Source organism: Phaethon aethereus (assembly GCF_964289735.1).
Source record: "Phaethon aethereus genome assembly, chromosome: 12".
Lineage (NCBI taxonomy): Eukaryota > Metazoa > Chordata > Aves > Phaethontiformes > Phaethontidae > Phaethon > Phaethon aethereus.
In genome coordinates, this window is record NC_138588.1 from 11530098 (window position 1) to 11550679 (window position 20582).

At 36.6% G+C, this 20582-nt stretch overlaps 1 protein-coding gene across 1 annotated transcript in view; it reads right to left on the reverse strand.

Moving 5' to 3' along the window:
- Positions 1 to 19108, reverse strand: part of TRPM7 (transient receptor potential cation channel subfamily M member 7) — a gene marked incomplete at both ends in the record, with an annotated part of 49735 nt that extends 30627 nt beyond the window's left edge. The window contains 4 exons of the mRNA XM_082005066.1: positions 764 to 962; positions 1448 to 1486; positions 4015 to 4094; positions 19022 to 19108. Of these exons, the coding sequence (XP_081861192.1) occupies positions 764 to 962; positions 1448 to 1486; positions 4015 to 4094; positions 19022 to 19108 (405 nt within the window). The remainder of the gene's footprint in view (positions 1 to 763; positions 963 to 1447; positions 1487 to 4014; positions 4095 to 19021) is intronic.
- Positions 19109 to 20582: the final 1474 nt, after the last annotated feature.

The window sequence follows — 20582 nt, forward strand, 5'->3', positions numbered from 1 at the left end:
TAGAGCACCAGACTCTCCTTGGGGGCTCCACCAGCTGCATGAAAAACACAGCTCCCTCATTCGAGCACTTCAGTTTGGCCGTAGGAGCCACACTGTATCAGAACTCCTTGCAGCTTATAACTGCATGAGCATTAAATTGTTTCTACCACAACTAGAAATCCTTTACAAAGTGGTTAGAGAGTACGTCAGAATTTCCAGTCTCCTAGCCTCTCTTTTAACTAACCTCCTCTCCCAAAAAACTTAGTTATTCTGATCAGTACAATTGTGCTTTAATAATTTTGAACAATCTACTAAAGAAGCATATTCCACATCTGACCATAATTTTAAATGATTTTTCAGAGTTTGAAAATTATGAATAGAGGATTAAGACTGCAGATGTTACTTAACAGCTCCTATAAAAATTTAACAGTGAGCAAGCAAGCAGCATAGGTAAGCTATATTTTCATGAAGTCTGAAACAGTGACACTGAATTCTTAATGTAACTTTTGCTTAAGTGATTGTGAATTCTTACCACCGTTTGCGATTTGAAAGTAAGCCTGTACATCAATACAACTAATTCCAACAGATATGAACACGTTCTTTTATGAAAAATAAATTTAAAACAGAAATTAGAAAGAATTCAGACCATAATACTAGAATAGCGGAGGGCACTGGTTTGTCACAATATGGGTGACATTGTTTTCAGCCTTCAATTTCAAAAGTTAAATTAAGCATCCACCATCTCTGTCAACATGTTTAGAGTAAGAAAAAAAGTCATACATGCCTTAGCCCTGTAAGAATGAGAGCCACCTTGAAAGTTGATGACACCATAAGCATCAGTAGAGGTCTGCTCTGTATGTTTTTCCACTGACCATTCTTCTATTTCCTGATTACAGTTTTCACCCAGCTTCACATCGGAGTATTTCATAGCAAGACTTGCAGTAAAACAAGCATGTTGTCTGACCAAGCGGCCACAACAGCACCTGCAGCCAACCATATCATTTAGAATACTTGAGTAAATAATATTATTAGAAGACAAGAGAGAAGAACTTCTTTTATCTATAGTAGAGGTACATCAGATTTAGAAAGATTCTAATTATTATATAAACATCTCTTCCAGAGCAAGGCTTGTTGCCATAAATATTTATAGAAAGAATTAATTACAATACATAATTATTATGCAAAATATTGAAGCTCACCGAGATAGCAAGTTGGAGGCCAGAAGAAACTAAGTAGTCAGGACATAGAAAATTGATTCTTTGAAGCCAAATAATTTATATAACAGTTATAAATCTGTGATCTGCATATTGCAGACAGGTCTTTTATTCATTAGTTATATTTATTTTATATCTAACATTTCACCGACTTGTCATTTGCAATATTGATCAAAACGCTTTAAAACTCTATTATGAAAGCACTTATTTAATGGAAAAATATTAATAAATACGGTATTACAAAGAAGTCTTACCTGACAAGTTGCTGACAAATTTGACATCCTGGAAGGCATCTATAAGAAATATTTAAATATATGAGTAAACTTCAGCTTCAATTTTAAGCGGGGGTGTCTGTGTGTAAGGAGACACACCCCACTCACACCGCTTCATGTGCTTACAGGAAGATTATTGAACAAAAGAGATCCCCAATAAGTGGAAAACATGCTGTTGAAGTTTGCCCGTTTTTAACATGGTAACTTGTCTGTCTTTACTTGCCAAGTATACTACAGTCATGTAAAACAAAAACACATAAATATGCAAAAGCTTCAGTTCTGAAACTTCAGATGGGTTTTCAGGCTTTGAGCCATCAGTATCTGGAGCCCAGGAATATTTCAGACTGGATTATGTGCAGTACTCCAACTGAAAATGTTTTGCTACATACCAAGAAGTCACTCACAGACCAGCATTTTTTGGACTCATTCTAACCATACATTGTTGCATCTGTTCTACAAATTCATCCTTCTACCATACATCCAAGTTGAACTGCCTATGTGGGAAGGTTATTTGATAATTTCTGAGTTGCATGTATAAAAATAAGATATATTTGAGCAAACCTCACACAGTAGTGTCTTTACATGAAGTTTATTATGTAAAAAGAATTCCTCATCTCTACCCTCTTCCACCTTAAATATTTTCCATGTTTTCCTGCTAACGGCTTTCTAACATTTAAAATTAGCATAGCAGATAAATTTGTTGTATTATTTATTTAATATATAATATAATTATAGTATATTAATTTATTATTGTTTATTAATATTATATTTATTTCTTTTATACCAGATAAATTTAATTATACATATAAATTTATTTATCTGGTATAAATACCACTGTTTTCCATAATCTTCCTAAGCAGATGTTAACCAACAATGGTTAAGAGCTAGTATGCAAAAGCATACAAATACAGATGTTATACAGTAGTCTTAAACTGTTTTCAGACTTTAAGCATTAACAATTTTTTAAATTTTATCCTCTATAGAAGGTACACTGCTATTAATCATCTATATTTTTAATACTGACCTATAGCTTTAGATCTTCTCTAACAGTTATTAAATTATAATGATCTATAGTTTTTAGTATAAACAAAACATACCAAATACTCCTTGTCTACATTTGGTTCATTTATGCACAATTCACAAACAACAGTAAGCAATTCTTAGAAACTGAAGGACAAAATCTGATGGGAAAGCTGTAAAGTCCATTGTATGCTACAAATGGGTTAAACTAAAAGGGCAAGTGTTGAAGATCATTTTGTTCCTTGTGAAATGCTCTGGAAACTTTAACAGCTTCCTAATTACTTTGTTTGCATTTGCAAATTTTCCATGCGCTACAATCATGGCTATAAATTCTAAAAGCTTCTCATGTCACGTGGTTTCAAGGAACATGGTGAATTATTTACAGTAACTTAAAAATTCTACAGCATTTACTTTGTTCTTTTTCTGCCTAAAAACAAAGTTCTTAAAAATGATACTCTACCCCAACAGAACAAGAGATTTACAACTTTTTTTATGGAAAAGACTGAAATAGAAGTTTTCTGAAGTTCAGAAGAAAAGGTTTTTCAGCTGCTCTCAAACATATGAAGCTAAAAAAAGCTGATCTGAAATCTATAATGACAATAGTAAACATTTTGGTGAAAAAAAAGTGCCTTAAAACACCAATTTTGAATCTATTTTCAATTTGACTTTTTAATCTCTAACATAGATGTCATGACTATACATATCAAATTAAATCATTGCAGGAACTTTTAAATTATAATATTTAGTGAAGGTAAATTCTACCGATTAGATATGTTAGAGGTATCACTAACTTGCTTGATTTCACATCTCTAATTTAGCATAAGACAAAAGCAGCATGTGAGACATGCAAAACATTCTTCATTAGTCTCAGCCTTCCCGATAGAAACGTATTTCCCCATTTTTCAGCCTCATTTTTTCCTTACAGAACTTTAGGATGAAAAATTACTAGCTACCACATGAAAACTTTTGATATCCTAACTGTTCTTATTTTATTTATCTTCTCTGGAAACAAATATTTCTTCAGCCTTGTTTTATAATCGTTTTCCTCCCACCATGATTTTTGTTTTTCTTTATTCTTCTATGAATTCCTCATCCCTTTTTCCTGCACTGTCAGGTTTATTTTTACACTTCACCCTACACTCACACTGCTGTTCTTTAAATTCCAATAGAGGATATCTCTACAAGACTTTCTGACTTCAGAACTATGCCACCAAAAAAAATTACAACACACACCGTCCCCTGTAGACACACCCCAGACATGACTAGGAAGACTAGTAATGAGCAGCAAAGACAACAGGGAAACATTTATTAGAGAATTCTGTGATGCCAAAGTACTTTCAGAAAAAGAAAATAAAAGTCCAAGCTAGACACAAAGAGTGACAATGCCCAGTCATGAAAGACTGAATTCAAGACAGTATTTTATACATATAAAGTAGTTAGTGCAAAAATCTACTGTACGCTCTTTTTACAATACTGACTTTTTCAATTTTAAAAAGCAGCAATGAACTCTTGCATCATTTCTCATTTACCTGTGGGGGTCTTTTGAACTTGGTATAATATACACACACTCCCTCTTCGTGAAAGTATTTTCTATCCAGGATTTCTGGGACTGAAAAATAAAAAGTGTAACTGTATTGTAAAATACAAATTATGTAATTCTGCAATGAAAAATGCTTTTTAAGGAAACAAGAATTAAAAAATGAGGGAAGTTTTTTTTTGTTTAAAGACGAAGACAAGCAGTGTCTAACATAAGGAAGTTAAATTGTCATTTATGTTTTGCGGTCTTTCAAAAACTAACAAAACCATATATGACCCTATAAAAGCGTCTCACACTGCCTAAAAGTTGAGATAATCAGAATCATTACGTAACTTATTTTATACACAAATCCCTTAAAATCCAGAGTAATATTTTTCAAAGCTAACATTTACATAGCAAAAATTTGCAATACGTAAAAAAAAAAGGTACCAAAAAAGCGCCTCAATTTCACAATACAGTTTCCTAACTTGTTAGGAAAAAAAAAAGTCACGTTAAAATTTGTAAAAATTAACTGCACTACACTGAGATAACAGTAATTTAATCTAACCTATTTACCTCTTTCTTAAAGTAAAATTTTCATCTTGAAATTACAGGTAAGGAAGTATTCTAACAACACTGGCAATTTTTTCTAGTAGCAATAAATAGGTCATAACCTTTGTTCTTCATTAAGAAACTTTTCATTTCAATAAACAAGTTTAATTAGCATCTCTAAACTGTGTTTTAAGCTCAAACTTGAAACATATTCTGAAACATGAAATAAACACTGTTTACTTCTTCAAATGTTTACCTACTGTAATAGCTGGACATAATTTAATTTCAGTTGCTTTAAACAACCATGTAACATTATCTTACATGATCATCGGAGGATTACATGCTAAAGAATATGCATAATGCCCAAGGTCTACATCACATTTCAGCAATACATTGGGAAAGGAACTCAGACATGATTTTTATTAATTAAAAACAAGTAAAAACCTTGCTATGCCAATTTGTACCTTATGCAATATTGCTTTAAACCTTTATTAAGATTACATTAAAATTTCTCCACTGCTAACAGCACGCCCTGTCTTACATTTACATTCTACCTTTAGAAAAATTTGAGTAATATCATACCTGTTCTATTGTACAATGAGGGGAAAAAAAAGGACTGATGTATATAATTCACAAGTATCTAAATAGAGGTCTGTGGAAGCTGTGAAGAAATTAGCATTTTTGTCCAGATCTATTATAACAGAAGATTCAGTAAATTTGATGGTTTTTCACTCACTGCAATTTCAAGATTAGTTTAAGATAATACACAGAAATTATTACAAGAAATAAAACCAGCTAGTTTTAACATAGAGCCCTGTAAAACTGCTCCTCAACTGCCCACCCTCTTTCAAAACATTTCCCAGACTCAGCACATCTTTCCCACATTATTCATCATGAACTCTTTCCCATATTTTCTTTTCATAGACTTCAACTATGAATATGTCAAGACAGCCACAGACTGCTGCTCCAGTTTCTGTCTTCACGTTAAGAGGGCCACCAGTCTCTTCCAAGGAGAATGGAAAGTTGCAGGGTACAGGCACTTCCCAAGTGAGAAGGAAGGGTAGAAGAAAGGCAGATGCACAATCCATGAAGAATCATGGTAGGGAAGAGGAACTGTGAACAACAGGATGAGCACTCATACTATATATTTTACATTTAAATTAATATTTCAAACACCTGGAATAAATAGCCAAAGCCATTATTCATTACTGTCCTACCTCCTTTCCCTATGCATAGGAAACAATGCTGTTGCAAAGGAGAAAGAAAGAAGGTCTAGCAAGGGAAAAGCAGGATATTAAACATCATATGCAAACATGGTGTTATGAAAGATTCTATTACATTTATGACACTTTTCCCTCTTCATTGTTGGTTGGCTTTTTTTGCCCCTTCTCCTCTGGAGCAGAAGATCAAAGTGACTGATTCTTAACAGGCTTGTGAAAGAGAACATCTCTTCTGTCCTCAAAATTTATCTCTAATGTTTCAGCAGCTTTCTCCTCAGCTCTTGAATAAGAAAAGAGAAGCACATCCTAGGTATTTCCTAGGATGCCTGGCCTTACATGAGCTGGGCTCAAAACAGCTTTACTTCTTCTCTACCTTTATCAAAAGATTAGCAGTGTTATAAAAATAAATTTGATATTATGTATATATGTGCATTTATATATTTATATCAATACTGTATGTATATACATATATATACATATTGTATGTATATACGTATAGTAGGTGGTACAAATTTTTAGCCTCCTCCTCTCATAGTATTTTTTATTAACACTATTAAGCCTTAGCCTTTGTGATATGAATCCCAGTTCTGCAAGTTGCTTTCTGCTTAGCTCATTGTCTCCACGGTTTATATGGGTATGCATTTTTGTACCTCATTTCTTAAAACTGAGGTCTTGTATAGATCGTTATTAAGCTTACATATGAACTCTGCAGATCTTCCAGAATATAAAGAGATAAAGAAGAGTAATGTAATATTTAAATGTTTTAGTCAGCTGGCTAAAACCACACCTAGAAGCAAGCTATCGCAGGCATAACATGCCAGATACTGAAATCTGAAGTATATAAACCACAAGTAATTGCGTCAATTGCTCCATGCAATATAGTTTTATCATTAAGTGCTGATCAAAGCTGGGGACAAGGAACATTGGCTCACAATGTGCAACACCACTTTTCACAATAAATGGTTCTGAAAATAATAATAAAAAAAATTTAAAGAATGTACAATTTTAACCACTCATCAAGGATTTCTCTCTGTTCTTCAGTAGTGAAAGTATTTTCAGTAGAACGTGGGTACATCATGTGGAAGAGGCTCTGTAGTGTTATTAAAACATACTTGTAACTCTTCATTTCATAAAATAAGACTCTCTCCAGTAGCACCCCTGTATGCTGATTAATCTTTATTGCAAGAGATTTTATACAGAACTTGCTAATTAAAGAGTCTTGTTTTGAGTTGAGGAAAAGGGAAAAGGAAAAAAAGAAAGAAAAAAAGCAAACCAAGAAGAGAAAAAAGTAAATGAGAGACATTTCCCATAAACGGGTAAAGGTCTCATTAAAAAATGTAGGAAGAACTGACACATGGTATTGCCTTCCCTGTAAGAACTAACTATTATTACATGATGTTCCTGTGATGACCAGAGAAAGGAAGATGACATGAGGACACTGTTAAAACAAATTAGTTGCAGCAATTACCTCTAAGGAATACTTCCTTGTCAGCTAAAGTTTAAGTTAAAATAGGAGATCAAGTCAGTAGTCAAAAATCAACATGCAAGTTATCAGACTGTTTTTAAAAAATTGCCTAAAAGCTTTTTAACCATCTCTACAGTAGACACAACTACACCTTTTAAACTCTGCTTCCAGTAATGGGGCAACTTCTGCTGATGGGAGTGATGATCTGTTTTGCTAATATATTTCAGAAGGCAGTACCTTACATGATGGTTACAGGCAACACATCAGGAGCTCTCAATACAGTGAGCTCTGTAGTGCTGCTATTCAAGAAAAAGGAAAGAAAAGGGAAAAAAGGAACTATGAATCCTCCCCCAAAAACATATGGTCAGATTTGAACAAAAAGCACAAGTAGTATCAACATATAATGAGCTTCTTTTCAACCATTTACTTTCTTTCCTTTCAAACTTGAATCTTGAAGAAAAAAACCCCATAGCTTTCCAGATTTTCTCCTGTGCATTTCAAATCTCTCAAGCTAAACAGAATTTAAGACTTACAAGAAAAATGTTAATATAGTTAACATTACTCCAGAACTACCTTCATATCTTTCTCCTACAGGTGAGCTATTTATAAAAATTTCACCACATTAAGACCTCTATCAGTCAATGTTGGCAGGATCTCACACACCAAAAAAACCCTTAAGTTTTAGTACTACAGTAACTAATAACTCCTAGTCACAAAGTGGCCGACAAAGCTTTTGCTCAGTCTTTAAGCTGTAGAGGGTTATGCAAGATACCTCATTCTGGTTGCACTGATCTCTGAGCAGACAAAGTTCACTGTGTCTTTCAGAACTTCTGAAAGAACTTCAGGAAACAAAAAGCACATAGATTTGATTCAATAAGCTAGAAGAGATATACTCACCCTAGGATCATGATTAAAGGAAATGCTTTAAATTATTTCCAATAAATAAGTCCTTTCATAACAGTTTCACAAGTGTTGAAATAATTATAATTGCTATTTGAAACAAAACTTATACAAGTATTTGCTGAACTATAAACTCAAAGAGAATGTGCTTGACCACAGTATTTCTGATTTCTGGAAGTATCTAAATGCCAAAATAATCCCAGAGCCTTTTACAACAGGTGGAAGTTTTACCATAGCTGTTTTAACTATTTTTGAATCAGCAATAGCATTAGCACTCCAAAGCACCAATAATAGAAATTATTTAAGTGTACCGGCTCAAGATGCAAGGAATTTCTTATGTTATCTTTACTGAAATTCATGATGGTTATTTTTGGCAAGTCTCCTTGTAGAATGAAACTTTTAACATAAAGTTAACTATAATTTAAGGGTTTTTATATAGCAGGTTACAAATGAAAAGAAGCAGTTGAAGTACAGTATGAGATCAGGTCTCAGGGGAAAAAAAAAAAAAAACAATTACCTACCACTCCCCCCCCTTCAACTCGCATAAGTGTTTACAAGAGCCTTTCATTCAACACCTTAAAATAATACGACAACTGAGTTCTAGCAGGGCAGCCAATTGATGGACAACAGTAGAGCAAAGCCTTATCAAACTATCGTGAAATCCTCTGAGTTTATCCAATAAGTTTGGTCTGAATTATTTTCTGCATAGAAAGTAAGCTTTCCTATCTGGCAAGATCTGAAAATAACTTGCATGACTTTCAATGAACACAAATATAGCAGGTATAATATACTGTATAGCTGACGATCATGAACTTGTTCATGTATAAAAGGATCCTAGTTTATTCCTTCTACTCATTTGTGATACTGCATACTGTTGGAGGCAATATATCGCTCTCGAACCTGCAACACTGCATACCAACCTAGCAGTTCTGCTGACAACTTTTCTATAAAGCTGACCTGCTGAATCAGGAACTGACCTGGATTAAAAAAATAATATTCCAAACTGTGACTTTTACAGAAGGCTGATAACAGAGATTTCAGTTACTGATTGCATAGACTTCAGTTTCAAATTTAGAAGTCATATCACTTTCTATGGCATCTCATATTTCATCTTTCAAATCTCTGCTTACACCATATGGCAGTTCAATATATGCACTAGTTTTTAAATGAAAAGATCTTCCAATTGTATTTGTCTTTTATTTAATACTAAATAGACTCTATATTCTTTCCCCACCGTCTCCAATTTCCCAAAAAGTTTAAGTTTCCATTTGGGCTAAAGAAAATACATGGAAAGTTTCAGCAAGCCTGAAAACAAGAAGATACAGTGGAAACTATCTGCAGGAGGAATACTCATGCTAGCACCGCTGTAGAGCAGTCCTATCTGCCTAGATAACTTACAGACTACAAGATAAATTTCAAACATTTCTAACAGACATTCTGTACTACGAAAGTCCTTTAGCCTGCCTATTGAAGGAAATGTCCACTGACAAGTTACTGCTTCTTATATAACTATACATGCTGCACACACTCTTCTCATGATTTACAAGAGGATCTCTTATCCAAGAAACCCACTCCGTTAGCCAAACACGTGCTGTACCATGGGACTGAACTGCGATCCCTGCCCAGTCAGCTAACCCCTAACTGAGCGCTGGGCTCCTGCAGCTATAGCTGAAAGGCAGAAGTTCCAAACAAACCTTTATCTTATCGCTTTTATACTCAATACATTGAATAAAAATAAAGCCAACCAACCAGGATTACTATGATATCCAGTTAAGTTAATGCATATCAAGTAGTTTAGAATTCATAAAACTCCTTGTGGGAAGAGATGCCGTGAGTAAAACGCATGCTAGCGCTCACTGCAAAGATTTCCAGCAGGGGCTTCAAACCCTTAAGACAGTAAGAATCATGCTCCAGGCAAAGTACCTGGACTTGGTCTTAGTACAGGTTAACTGAATGATACTGAAAACGTGCATCCCAGGATGAGCTAAGTAACTAAGCTGCTGTGTATGGGGTGGAGACTTATCTGAAAAGACAATTATGCCTACATTTCCCAAAGAAAATACCTAAAATTTTGTATTAAAAACGCTAGCAGAGCACAACTCATTTCCTCAAGGAAACATTTATCATTTGAGGAAAGCCTTCAGAACTTCAGATAATGTTAAGTAAATAAGCAGATGGGAAGAAAAAAAAGAAAAAGCTAGGCAGTTTCATGCCATATATTTGCTAACGTTTGTTTTAAACTCTTGGCTCCAGCAAACTCTGGGCATTTAATTTGCTTACTTTCGTTGCAATTTAAAATTACATGCCTCTATAATTACTGTTTGGAGTTTTTTTGGTTTATTTTTTTAAAGGAAGGGGGTAAGAAAACAAAGTATTTAGTCAGCTAGTATTACGAACTATATTTAAAAGGCGCTCTGCTGAAGAATAACAGTGCTGTCTGTCCGAAGAATACAGAGCGCACAAAAAGCCTACAAAATTTGTGGCTGAATCTGTAACTAGAATACCAGTCAACCTTACCAATTTTAAGTAACTTCCACAGAAAGTATGGACATGTGCAATACCAGAAAGACAAAAAGGCCAAAATATTATCACAATGCCAAATGATATTTATACAGAGTGCTTTAATATAACCCTGTGAGGTATGTCATTCTAAATGAGACGGATTGTACATTAATCTTGTTATTTAATCTGCTACAAATGAAAATTTTTGCAAGGATATTCAACCTGCTGTCCACAGCAGAATTATTTCATTATTATTCTGAAACAACTACCAGCCTCATCTGCAAGGAAAAGTGGTTTCATTTATTTTTTCCCAAAACCCATTGGGGCACTTCTTGTCACAGAACCCGACCAGTTCAGACAGACAGACCCATCATGCACAAAATGTGTCTCTGCTATGTTGAAGATCCTGTTTTGAGCAGAACAGTTCACCTGGCTTCACTTGACTCTCATGAAATCAAACAGTTCTAGTTTTCTGGGTTGAAAGACTTCTCTAGTGAAAATATTGCTACAGTCCTGAAAATACATTGTTTAATAGCAAAAAAAAAAAAAAAAATTGGTTTTATCTTAAATAAAAACTATTGAGGAAGAAGGGAAGGAAAAAGGGCAGGCAGAGAAAGGCTTCTGTCAATTCTCCTGCACACTATATTCAGAAGCAGACCTCAAATGAGTCAGCAAGCAAAGATACGAATCTTCCTATCAATGGCTCCCTTAGTGCTGAAAACAAACCTTCGACAATCCTATTCTTTATTAAACACTTCAGGAGATTTGCTCTGAACAGTTTTCACAGCAATCCAGGTCTCTAACAGAGTAGCTATTGTTTCATCCAGTTCTTCTCTGACGTAACACAGTCACCACCGAACCCACTAAATCCATGTGCAGTTTTGGATGCAGAGAATACTTGGGATTTGTCAGATCTCTCAAACTTGATGAATATGATTCCTATGTGCTGTTTGGAGAATGCACTGCTTCTGTGGGATTTTTTTCACCAAACTATTACAAAGCATAAAACTAAGTTCTTTGGGGATTTTTTTTTAAATATTTATTTAATTCAGAAAACTATAAATTCATATATGGAATTTAACATTCCAAAGTCATTATTTTTAATCCTGATGCACCAGAATAAAACCAGAATAAAACCACAGACCTAATATTTTTGGGACGCTTTTATCACATTCAAACTCAATCCACTTTACCGACAATATTGGGAAAATTATCTTCTAACTGCAATACAGGTCTTTCATGGGGAAGCTCAGAGCAAATCCAGCATATTTTAAAATAAATTTTAAAGAATTGCTGGTTTAACACCGATATGAAGGTGCATGCTCTTCTGCAGTTAGACCAGTCATAAAATAACTCCTCATTTTTAGGAAGAATTAAAACTTAGAATGCATACACCATCCATACAAGGGATAAAAAACAAAATATATCCAGAAAATATTTCACAACTGATTCTACAGTATGAAATACCTCAGGTCACACTGGAATAAACCATCAGTTGATTTAAAAAGACATGTGCACACTGATGCAATTCCAAAATCGCTTTCTCCCAGCTGAGATAACAACGCCTTCAGAGTTAAATGTCCATTAACAGATACAGCAATTAAATAGACTTGCCAAAACTAGAGACAGCAGATGGCACACTGTTCCTGAACATGCCTTCAGAAAAGTAGAGTATCCTAGGAAGCGTGGAGGAATGTATTTTGCTTTTTATTTCCCAACTTTTGTCAACAGAATTTGGAATTTTGGTAGGAAAAAGGAAACAGAAAAGAAAGTAAACCAGTTTCACTGCTGTAAACTGGAGTAAGTAAATGGATTTCAATATAGTTTACATTTGCAATCCTCCCAATTAGTGAAATACTAAGCTAAAAAATTTTAGTCCTTCTAAAGAATCCATAAATTAATTTCTATGAGCTCACAGACCAATCAAATTTTGATGCATTCCATAAAATATTTCAAAACATATACCAAAGCTATGATCTAGAAGAAATGGAACAGGAATTAGCTCACTGAGTTTTCAAAGGAGATGAAAATAATTCGTTAACCCCCTAAAACTTACAACCACGGGTGAAAGGATAGAAAGGGAGCATGTGGAAGTAAATGCAAGGAAAATACAGCTACAGACTTTCAGACAACATTTTTAACTCTAATACCCACTTTGTTCAAATTAGAGATTCCAAACAAATATATGGCAAAAGTATATAGGAATATTTTCAAACCTGTCATACAGTGCCTGCTTCTTTCTGCCAGGGTCCCTCGTTCAAAACCCATTTTTAATTATGTTAAGTCACCAATATAAAGCAATTGCAAATTTCTTACATTTTTAAACACACAGGCCACTTCTCCTTCCTTATCTACAGTGATACAATTGTATAGTCTGCATCCCACCTCTCTCAATACCAACAATATAGCTGCAGTCTGCAGCCTTTTGGTTGATACAGATTGCAAGCCTACACACTCTCTTAAATAAGACCAGCAGAAAGGTAGGAGTCAGCATACCTACTCACCCACACACAACGGAAACGAGGCCAAGCCTTTTCAAGTGGGTCAAATAGTTTCTGTGGGTATGAGGGATGGCCATTCAACCTGGTCTTTTCCGCAGGGACCAATGGGACACACTCTGCATGGGCTGCCAAAACCTCTGCAGTACAAGGCTGACCAGATTTACTCCACACAAAAGAGTTAGTTTGGTTCATACCCCACATTTCTAGCAAGTGCTGGGCTCACCTCACACATGCCACACAGGGTGTATGAACAGACAATCCTATAAATTCTGGGTTTATTTTTGGAAGGAATGAGACTTGGGGCATGCTCTTAGAGGTAAAACAATTCAGGTAGCCTGGATCTGTTGGCTGTCCTCCCCAAGCAACTTCCAGTCCCTTTCCCATCACATAGCGAATACAAATCATGAGTGCAAGAATGGAGTAGGAAAGGGCTCCTGCCACTAGCCCAATAATACATCCTACCCTCAATTTGTTTCCGATTTGTTCCCAGATGAAAAAAGCTCAGCTCTGGCAGCTGCTATTCATAGACAGCATACAGGCTGCAAGTTCACTTCACGCAGTGCAAAGGATCTGCTTCAGCTTGCGCTGCAGACTGAAAGAAGGTCCTCCCTTTCTGGTTCATGAAGTACCTGAACATCCAATTAATGCATTATGTGCTGAAGTACATTACAACTACAAAAGCAACCTGGAAGGGTGGATGTTGTTGGTCTTGCTCTACCACTTTCTTAGCCTGCTCCATTTATAGATCTGACTTAAATTTTTTTAATGTCATACAAAGAAAGGTACTTCTCTATCATCACAGCAAAGATTTTTGTGCCTGCTGACTTAAGTAGGCTATTATTAACTCACTAGAGCAATGGAAACTTGTTATCACTACAAGATTTTTGACATAGCTAGCCTCAGACAACCCTTTGAATATATTAAAAAAAACACCAAAAAACCCAAAAACAAAACAAGAACAAAAAACAGAATTAAAAACCCACCAAAAAAACCCCAGAAAGCCTTATGCCCGCATTTAAATTCTTACAGTTCAATAATAATTCTCTGAATAGCATGGGTGAGAGGGAAGAGCAAGAGAACATATCAGTGAGCATGTGAAATAGGTGACAGCACCAAATCACTGCTAAGGATGATGAAGTTTCACAGAACGTATCTTTAGACACAGTATCAGGGAAAAACAATTTATTTTTATAATCAAAACTACTAATATTAGGAAAGAGACTGGTCAGCAAACAAGCAACCAAAGAACCACCTGAAACAGATCTGGAATCTTTAACAGCAAGTACCATTAAAAAAAAAAAAAAAAATCCACTTCGTATAAGATATGCGAGTCATCTCAGAGCAGAAAATTAATATTATGCTGGTTCCAGGCTAGTATTAAAATATCAGCACTGGACCTGATGCGTGAGGGAGACAGAACTCAGTCATACAACCCCTGAACTGCCTTCACTTCCTTGGCGAGGGGAATACGTTCATTACTCACAGACAGGATTGTGGAGGTATGATGGGGTACGTTGTCTTAGCTCCTGTTCTCTACATTCTCCCTGCTGTACATGTGTGGACACCGATGTGACAGTATTTGCTAGCTACAGCAGGGGAAGCGAACATTTTGGTCAACTGTCTACAGTGATCAGAGTCCTTGGGAGATTAGAATAGGGTAGAGATAGTAGGATGAGCTGGGAGAAAAACAAGCCAAACCATGAATTTGCTATAGTATAGTATAGTTCACCTACTGTAGAATTACAGACTTAAACATCTGTAAATTTGGCTCACTAACAGAGAGCTACTGGATTCAGTTACATTTTCATCGCCTGTCAAGACGGAGAACTAGCTCTCCTAACAGAGCTAGCTAGGTCCGCAGTTGCTCAAGAGCGCATGCTGACTACAGCCCTCATCTCGGGGGGCCTGACAGCATTCTAGAGACATCCGTGTACCTAATCTCTTACCAGAAGACAAAGTTCTCCACTAAAACTATTTCAGTAGTTTCTGTTTACTCTAGAAAAGCACAAAGAAGAAACTTAACTGGGTTAGTCTAGGCAACTGTGAAAGCAGCTAATTAGTCTGAAATATATAATGCTTATTCAGGCACTTTTAAAAATTTCCCCCCTGTTTTTGAGGGGAACAGTTGTTTGAGCTACTGTGACTTATTTTGTTGCTTCCTCATGAGGCTAGTCTTACACAAAAATTGAGCTCTCCGTCACAACCTGATACTGACCGCCGAAATATTCTTTTACACCGATTTTCCCATTAGCATTCAATCATTTTATTATTAGCAGGTTTTGAAAGTCTCAACTACACTATTCCATCCCTCTTCATGAATGTTTTTTTTTAATATTATAGCTGTAAAACCTACACAATGCAATGTATTATGAGAGAGCTTAAAGTCATCCATTTTATCTCCAATACTCAGGCTGCTAAAAGGTACCATTTTACTGCACATTTACCAAAAACACTACAAAGCTTCCTATCACACCGTCCTTCACATGCACACAGCATTGCTAATTAAGATACAAGCACAGACATCCTAATTCCTAACTACTGATTTAAATCTAGGTCTGGTTAGCTCTAACGCAGAGGGAAACAGAAGAATGTCTTTTAGTGTTTCTCTCATCCTAGTCTTGCAGGGTTGCCTCAGCAAGCTTGAGTCCCCAAGCTGAGCATTCAAATCTCAAATCAAAAGCACAAAACTCTTATCAAACACTTGCATGGACTTCAAATACTCCGATTCATCAAGGTGATCAATATCAACTAAAAAGCAGAATAATCTGTGGGGACAAAATATACCCTTTTGCTCCGGCAGGGAAAAACTAAATATATTTGATAAAAGAAAGATCAACTCAGGAAGAAAAAAACATTTGAAACGTAAAAAAGAGATGCGTTCCAAATGAATGTTCACTAACTGAAAGCATAATGAAGCAATGCAGGTAGTTCTCTAGGAATCTACTGTCTCGATCTTATCTCTTAATTTTTGGTTACTGCACAGTGATATAGGTATCCTCTACTTCAGCAGGTTGAAAAAATTACAGTTCTTTCAGCTCTCCTACCAAATGTTGATGCAGAACTACAGGTTACCCATAGGATTGAACTACCTGCAACACATCTATGTTAAATACCACAAGCCTAAATAATCACTCAGAAATTAAATATACTATTTTTACAAATAAAGTAACATTTCTTTTTTTTTTTTGCGGGGTGGCAGAACAACTAATTAAATTATATTGAGCGATCACAGCACCACTTACACTTCATAAATCTTTTCTGTTTATTGTAATTTCTTCCCGCATACTCACTTCCAGTAAAACTCATCAATGCTTAGTGCTATGTGGCACAAAGGCCTGACTGGAGTTGTACTGAACTTACACACCTCAGGCTCCTCTCTGGCTCACTGGGGGAAAGGAGTGAAGAGAAACTATCATTCTAGAGAAACAAAAGACAACAGTAAGGAGGTGGACGTCCTGGCAACAGCAAAGACAGGGTACACAGGGGAAATATTTGCTTTAACAGATGCAATTCTTCAAATTTTTCAGTGAGGGTTCAGTCAGAGAAGACAAGTTGGACAAGTTAGTACTCTGCCTTCCCATCTGTTCTCCTGCCACTTCCCTCCACCAGCAGTTGTGCATCAGCCCCTTGGTGAGCTGACTGAGCTCCCCAAACCAGCACATTATTTCCAGGAAAAAAAAGAGCAGGTAGCTTTGATGTCAGAATGAACTGATTCAGATACAAACTGGGCAGAAAACTAAGGCACAGGAAAGGACCACATGGCTATGATCAGGGTGGGAGCAAGGGAAGCAGGACATCCCCTTTAGTAGCAGTAAGATTCTGGGTTAGCAAAACAGCTGAGCTGATCTAAGCATACTGTCAAGATACATAAAAATAATCCCCCAAAGCACACTTGCTCTAGGCATCCAGGAAAAGACTACAGATCTGTCACACAAAAAGGCATTCTTTTTAAGCACCTGTATCCTGATTTTCAGGAAGGAAAGGAAGCTAAGACGGTACTTCTTCATTTCTTGGAGAGCTGCCAATGAAGCAAGAACGTATTGCCTAAGGTCACATTTTAGGTGAGCCGATACCCTGGGTTTGAGAATAGCATCCATTCTCATCTACCACTGAGGATGTTTTTTCCTAGTTCATGGTATAATTAAAACCCAACTAACTCCTAACGCACTAATTACAAAAGATTTTTCCTGTCCTACATGCAAGATCTTTACACTTGTCAGAAAACCCCTGAAAAACCCAATAATGACACCCAAGAGGATAGTCAGAAAGGCTAACCTTATCTTAGCAGTGCTAATTTTTCTACATCCTCTCTGCAGCGAGAAAAGAGCTGCTCTGAATCCCCCTCAGTCTCCACTGAGCAAGCCTAGGGATTCACTGCCTAATTGACTTTTGCAAATAATCCTCCCCCTCTCTGCAACGTCTACCTGTGTTCTGCAGATTGTCTACACGCATGTGACCAGAAAACATTTTTCTACAACCCAAACCCAGGATTTTTCTGAAGGCAGAGAAAAGCTTCAGTGTTGCACATTTTCTGTAAGAGAAAGAAAGCACAGCCCAAAGTTTACTGTATCATGTTGTCCAGCAAATTACTATGATTATACTAATACCAAGTACTTCTCTCATGAGCTACAAAGCACAACCAGACTGATGCATTCAAACAATGACTCGTTTGTTATCAGCCTTCATCATCACAGCAAAAGTTCACCTGTAACACTAGCTCGCAGCCCAAACCAGGACAAGGATGATGAATGTTTTCTGCCCTCTTTCCCTATATAAGCAACATAAAATGACCACATTGTTTCACTAATGAATTTGAAACAATTATAGAGAATTTAACAGTGAAGAAGCCCCCAGTTCTGCACACAGAGGTAGGATTTACACAGAAAACTGCATGCATACAAACCACATTTTTACTACAGCTGAAAACTTAAAAAGGGGTTTTCTGGATAAGATTTTTATAAAAGAAACCAAGAATAAGACAGACCAATTGCTTAACGAGGCAAAGGCATAAATCCTCATCAACAGCATTTCCGAAGTTGGCACAAATTAAAAGTACAAAGGTTAGTTAAGAGGGTATTTCTGCTTTTCAATGCCTCTGGCTGCGAAGCCAGTTAATGCCAGTTTAAGAGGTTAATGTCCATCCCAACCTCCACATCTTTGCTTAGTGCCCGTCACGCAGGCCAAGGTAAGCACTCGCAGGGCTGCCCCATGGACTCATCTGCAGTGTAACCCCATGAACATCTTCAGGAGAACAATTACGGAGTCAGTAAACTATAGCTTGTGAAATTAGGAGTAGCAAAACCTCTTCCAACTAGTTCTGCATCCAGAGGCATTGCAACACCAGACAATGCTAAGTTCCTAGAAAGTTTTCTAGGATATTTGTCAGCTATGGTATCGGTGATTCATTACTCTTCCCTAGTGCAAGATTACTACCAAGAGCAGGAATTCTTTCAAGATCACTCTCAAACTTTTTGGCCAGATCACCTTCAGCCATGCCCTCTTCTAATGCCTTCAGTTGAAGATTTAATAAATTTTCTGTTCAGCAGAGTTCGGCAAACTACAGTTCAGGCAATGCTGCAGCCAGGGAACACAGGAGAAACCGGTAAGACTTTGGCATTTAAAACATCATTAACTGCACCTACTCTTGTAGATTAACTGATTTTTATAATTGAAGAGAAAGTTGATTAACAGTTCTGTAATTACACAACTGGTATTTTTAGGCTCCAATCATGTGTCACTTAAGCATATGCATAATTTAACCTATTCAGGTGACTGAAGTTATACCTGACTAAATACTTGCATGCCTGCAGCAGCCACTGGGACAGGCTTTGAAAGGAAACTGAGCTTTTTCAGACTGGCTTTAGCCACAAACTAGCGTACCACATTGCGCTTAGGACACAAAGCCAGTATACATGCAATTTTAGCTATGTTGTACATCAGCACAACCGTCTTTGAACCTGGCCACATGGCCGCTGTGCTGAGCTCTAGCAGATACAGCAGTAGAACACAGCTTCACTCTCTCTCTCCTACCCCAAAGGCACAGGTTCAGCTTCTTGAGAAAGTTAAACAGGAATGGCACTAGCACTAAAAAGCAAACAAGAAACATGTTAAGAACATGGAGAAAACAAAAACAATCTAGCAATATTTTGTTATGCGAGACAAGTTACCAGCAGCACATCATTTGCCAACAGAAATAACTTGATGAGAGGGGTCAAACTCATCTTGATGCAGCTCAGTTCACAAAGACAGACTACAGCACAGCATAGCTCATAAAAAAAGTTATCTTCACATCTGGTAGCACACATTCAGACGAGATGGTCAAGAAAAACCATCCTCTGTAAACACGAATTTAGATACAAAAGTATTCAAGCATAGCTGCTACGTGCCTGCAGTACAATTAGACAAGGCCTGCAATGCAATTTGGTTTAGACTTTGAAGAGGCTTACAGAACCTGACTTATGATGGCGCAGCTCCATCCATGCCTGCATGCAAGGCTGTAAGACTTCAAAAACACTCATGTAGAGCAGGTGATACACAGAATAACTGAACACTTACTCATATGATGGCACAAGTAAACTCTCAAGCACCTCGGAGCAAGCTTCAAAACCAGCTTCACAGCTGATGTGAAGTTTGGAGTCACACAATCCCATCTTCCTAAGTCTTCGCATATGATCCCACTCTATCTCATACCAGCACTGGCATTTATGCAGCCATGTGGAAAGGGGATTCGGGGAAATGACCAACAAAATAATTAATCCAAAAAAAAAAAAAAAAAAAAGAAGTGATTAGATGTTTATTCAATTCAGATCCCCAAAACAGTGACTGAGCACAGAGGGAAGCACAAAGGGAAGAGTGCAGCCAGGACTTAGGTGAGTTTAGACTGGATTACAACCACACCTTTAAGAAGGGTTCTGGCAGATTCGGGAGCGGCTAGTAAAAGATGCTATGGACTGGAACATCAACCCTGCCCTGTATCGGAGGCTATTATCCTGCAACATACACATCCACACCTCAAGCACTCCAGGTCAGTCATGGGAGTTACATTGTCAATGAAGCGAGTAAGTGGCAAGACCTGGACTGCTAAGTGATACTAGTTCTAAAGTTCCCTGAGTCTAGAAATTTTTAGGCAATAAGCGCTTGTGAAATACAGTATTCCTAACAGAGCAACTAGAAATTCATTTGCAGAAGGCATAAATGTAAATTTATTAAATTTAAATTTTAAATTTTACAAGTCAAGTTTGTCAAGTCACATTTCACAAAAACTGATTATCACTTTGCAGTATTAGGAGGAGAAAAACTTAGCAGGTATATAGATTAAGAACAAGTTCTTTTTGCAAGACGCCCCTGGCTTGCAAAATTCCACCCAGCACAAGTCAAGGGACTACAAAGTGAAAACATAATTTCTGTTGTCTCTTAGCAAAGGTGACAAGAATCAAGCAGA